Source organism: Gadus chalcogrammus, chromosome 3 (assembly GCF_026213295.1).
Source record: "Gadus chalcogrammus isolate NIFS_2021 chromosome 3, NIFS_Gcha_1.0, whole genome shotgun sequence".
Taxonomy (NCBI): Eukaryota; Metazoa; Chordata; class Actinopteri; order Gadiformes; family Gadidae; genus Gadus; species Gadus chalcogrammus.
This window is the reverse complement of record NC_079414.1, coordinates 13,229,983-13,234,982: the sequence shown is the minus strand read 5'-3', so window position 1 is coordinate 13,234,982 and position 5,000 is coordinate 13,229,983. Positions and strand designations below refer to the sequence as shown.

At 47.0% G+C, this 5,000-nt stretch overlaps 1 protein-coding gene across 1 annotated transcript in view; it reads right to left on the bottom strand.

Annotated features, from left to right (window-relative positions):
- Positions 1 to 5,000, bottom strand: part of kitb (KIT proto-oncogene, receptor tyrosine kinase b) — a 21,394-nt gene that overhangs the window by 14,702 nt on the left and 1,692 nt on the right. The window contains exons 2-4 of the mRNA XM_056586075.1: positions 3,958 to 4,236; positions 3,280 to 3,564; positions 440 to 579 (exon numbers count right to left, since the gene is read on the bottom strand). Coding sequence (XP_056442050.1) covers positions 440 to 579; positions 3,280 to 3,564; positions 3,958 to 4,236 — 704 coding nt within the window. The remainder of the gene's footprint in view (positions 1 to 439; positions 580 to 3,279; positions 3,565 to 3,957; positions 4,237 to 5,000) is intronic.

The window sequence follows — 5,000 nt, the reverse complement described above, 5'->3', positions numbered from 1 at the left end:
AGATCTTTGTGTATCTGCCTAAATATATTTCACGCAGTCGACTCAACCGTGACATGTATTGACCTGGATCTGTTTTACTACAGTGTAGAAGACTCCTCATATTCATTGACAAACCAACACTGTCGTATCATTTCATCATGTGCATTTACAAACTCCTCACAAGCCCTCATCAAGAAGCGGGCATGGCAAATGATTTATGTTAGCTGCAGGGACAGACTGGGATTCAAACAGCGGCCCTGTGGGTCAGGCAGATCGCCCTTGCATGTCCACGTTTCGGTATTCATTCATTAATGTGTCAATTTGACCCGGCCGGCGACTGGGCTGGAACTGCCCACAGTTCCTAGCTCTGTTTACAACCGGAACTGTCCAAACACTAAAAAACTAAAGAAAGTGGGGGCCACCTAGACTGTCAGGGCCTCTTCTGCTCTCTCTCTCTCACCGCGGCGGGGGGGAAGTCCCACTTGAGGCTGAAGTCGGCGTTGACGTTGGAGGAGCTGCAGCTGAGGTCGAAGGTCTCCCCCAGCCTCAGGATCACGTTGTCCCGGTGGGACAGCAGCAGGGCCGGGGGCAGCGCCGGCACTGGAAGAGACCCCGGGCAACAGGCGGCGTGCGTTACTACACACACTACTTCTGGCCAAGGAGGAGCGGGTCCATCTCAAGCAGTTACCCTGGGTTAAAACCCAGCTACAAACAGACAATTCACGGATGCACATACACAGCCCGACACATGGGTCTGTGCGGAGACAAACAGAGACAAATGGGCATGCACCAAAACATCCTCACGCACACACACACACACCACACACAACACAACACACACACACACACACACCACCACACACACACACACACACACACATAAACACACACACACACACACACCACACACACACACACACACACACACACACACCACACACACACACACACACACACACACACACACACACGCACAGAGCAGCATTTCTTCATCTAGGGTGATGCTTTGATGTTTGTAGACACTGAGGCTGAGCACATATAGTTCCTGAGCAATACAGATAAATACGTTGTTTGGTACATTTCATTTAATCTCTTATAATATTAGGAAAATATCATATATTTTAAAAATAAAAGAACAAATAAAGCACATTGTGGACACAGCATGTGCATTCGTGCACAAGGACATGAGGGCAAATGCAACAGTGTGCCGTAAGTACGTGGTACCACACGTACAACTTCAGATGTTTACCCAAGCAGTGGCTTCACCCGCCGTTGGAGATCTTTGTTCGTTTACTAAACCGCTGTAATCCCTGCCCGGTTAATCCACAACCACGGCAGTTCCCCTGCCCGGTTGGGGAGGGGCATGATAACGGCCCTAAACCTTAAAAGACTGTAGACCGAAGTCTAGTGTTTCGTAAGGCTAGTCTCTATTAAAGGAGCAGTATGTAACAAACGTACTGTAATACATCATGAAACGACCATGATCGATTTTAGAGATGATGGAAACATGCTGACTGAGTTTGTTCTCCTTTGAAAGGTACATTTCTTATTGTTATTGGTGCTGCTATCTTAAGCCAAGCATAAGTCAATCTCTATCTTGAGTCTAGCTTCTCTTATTTCTAGTCCATTTTAAGTCAGGTGTATCTTAGGTCTAGCTTCTCTTATTTCTAGTCCATCTTAAATCAGGTGTATCTTAGGTCTAGCTTCACTGTCTTTAATTTAGTTTATCTAGCTTTCCTCTCGTTATTATTTTAAGTCTATTCTCTTAAGTCTATCTTCTCTTTGGTCCAAACTGTCTTAAGTCTCTGAAGTCCATCTTCTCTTTGGTCTAAACTATCTTAAGTCCCTCTTAAAATAGACGCTTGTCTCTCTTGTCGCTAGCTTCTTACAGGATACTGCTCATTGACAGTAAATACGATTGGAAGCGAGCATAGCTTTCAACTGGAGTTTATATTCCAGTGAATTTGGACTAGATTGTACCTATGCATTGTATATTGCTGTGCAATATATTTCCGGTTGGAACTGCTGAAACACATCTGTATTGTGATTCTTCAGGTGCGTGTCATGCTATTAAAGCCCACCATTGTGACAATATGTTGCCTTAAAAAATGTCTTATTCATTCTCTATGATTAAACTTTGAGTTGAGTTGAACCTGGCCCGCTGCAGTGTAACACTAAGCATGTACACAGCACCTTGCTCATATATGGTGTTTTGTCTGCGCTCTGTGCCAGGTCCACAGGGCTCTCTGTTCGGAGCGAGGCGGCTCTGCGGTGCCCTCTCTTCCCACCGCCTACTCATCCTAAAACAGAGCCTGCCGCCAGACGACTTTGTCCTCGTTACTGGTCCCATTCTCCACCTGCTGCGTCCCCTCCAGCCTCCCCCTTCACTTCCTTCTCTCACGGCTACTCTGTTGAATTATGAACAGATTATATTTTCATTCACACACACAAACACACACGCATACACACACACACACACACACACACACACACACACACACACACACACACACACACACAGACACACACACACACACACACACACACACACACACCACACACACACACACACACACACACACACACACACACACACACACACACACTATCCCAGCTAATCAATAATGGAAGGCATCAGGTCTCCAACGTCCATTTAACACCTGGTACACATATATTTAAATATATATACATGCGATTTTCACACTGACATTGTAAAGATGTCAGTTTAAAACAAACAGACCAAAAAAAAATCCTCATAAATGTATCTGTATTTATATATATATCACTGACATTGCATGTTTTCTTGCGGTGTTTGCATTTTTGTAAGTTCCAATGAGCAATGACGACGCTGTATACATGTCTCTGAGTTGGTGTGCCCAACACAGTCAAAATAGAAAGGGGATTGTTTTAGATCAGAATCAGATCGTATCCCCAGTCAGAAATACATTTTTCTTCCACATTTCTTTCATAGCAGGAGACAACATAATTTTTTTTTACCTTGAAAGATAATTTCCCACTCTTTATATGATCATTCAACAAAGCAGGTCCATTTTAAAACTAACTTTAAAACTATGTCCCAGTCCAACACAACCCCTTCCACTTTTTCTGAACCTCTGTCGTGTTTTCGCCGCGGCTCCACGAAGTGCAGGCGAGCGGGCTCAACACTCAAACCCATAATTACACTGCATCTACCGGATCTCCGTTCAACGCCGTTACAGGAAGAAGCTACACCTGGGGACCCCGCCGCCCCCCCCCCCCCCCCCCCTCGCCCCACACACACAGACCGCCCTTTCAACTTACCGAGTCTCACGTCCAGCGTGTAGCGGTCGGACTTCACGGCGGCCCCGTCCAGGCGGCCCACGCACACGTAGCAGCCCTCGTATTCCTCGCGCACCTTGCCGATGACCACGCCGTGCTGCCTGTCGCCATGGTAACGCATGCCGGGGGGCAGGGGCTGCCCGTCGCAGGTCTCCAGGGCGAGCAGGCTCACGGCTGGGTCGGTGACCAGGCACGGGATGGTGCCGTTCTCCCCGGAGCGGACCAGGATGTTGTTGACCATGGTCCGCTGGAAGGCGCTCTGGGGGTCTGTGTGGTTTGGGTGAAGCAAGGACACATGCATTTAAATGTAATTCAATTCAACTTTATTAGTGTAGCACTTAGTCCCAGTTACAGTCTCAAAGGACTGGCCACATTTGTGGCCATATATTTATGACACAAATATATTTATAGATTCAGAAATGAGTAATACCACTTAAAAACAATTCATAAGCCTGTCAAAGGGCCCACTCTATTTGATATTGTGATGGGAGCAGTGTTTTTATATGCAGGAATACAGCAGCTGTTTTACAGAAGGGATTTCTAGACCAATCGCAACTCTGCGGGTTTGGCCACCGTGTTACTTGGCTCATTAATGTTTAACACGCGTGTACTGTACCGAGGCCTGGGTGTTTCATTGCTCTGCTTCCAGAGCCCCCTTACCTCTCACGTAGACGTAGATGGAGCTGTGCTCCCGGGTGCTGTTGTTGACACACGCGTAGCGGCCCATGTGGTAGGGCTGCGCCGCCGCCACCCTGACGTACACCGCCCCGCCCTCCTCCGCCTCGCCCTCCAGCCGGCGCGCCCGGTCCCGCTGCCAACGCACGCCCGACCACGGCCCGCCGGACGCGTCCTCGTCGTCATGGCAACGCAGCTCCAGCCTCCCCCTCTTGGGCACCACCACGTGGGGGCCCGCCGGGGAGATGAGGGGCCTGGGGCGGACTGGGACCAGAGGTGGGGGGGGGGGTAACTGGTTACAGTCTGTACCAGAGTGGTTATGAGTAGAGTAGAGATGGAATAGAGCAACGCAGAGCATGGAGGAGTAGACATGGATAGAGTTGAAAAGACTAGAATAGACTAGAAAGTAAAGTAGAGAAGGATGGAGACGAGGTGAGTAGAGAAGGGTTGAGTATAGAGTTGAACATACTACAGTAGATTAGAGAAGGGTATAGAAGAGTAGACTAGAATACGCTAGAATATAGTAGAGATTGATACAGCGGAGAAGACTAGAGTAAACTACAGTAGAGTACAGAGGCATATAATAGACTACAGCAGATTCGAGTAGAGTAGGCTAGAGTACCGTAGAGTAGAGGATAGACACGACTAGAGTAAAGAAGGGTATACTATACTAGAGTAGAGTACAGGAAGGTAGCGTAGAGAAGAGTATGGGACATTTCAGTTTAAAGAGTCTAGCTCAGTTTAGTACAAAAAAGTAGGGAAGTCTAGAGTAGCTCAGAGTAGAGTTCACTAGACTGGAGTCGAGTTGGATTGAGTTGAGTTTAATAGAGTACATTAAAATGAAACACAAAATAATAGGACAGGACAGAACTCTAAATATCAGTAACTCAGAAAACAGTATAAGAATTGTTCAAAGGAGAATAATCTAATATTCTTCTACTAATATGAATTGCATGTTAAGGCTAACATGAACACATGTCCTTTGAACAATCATTAAGGATCTCTCTTTTTAGTGGGGTGATACTTAT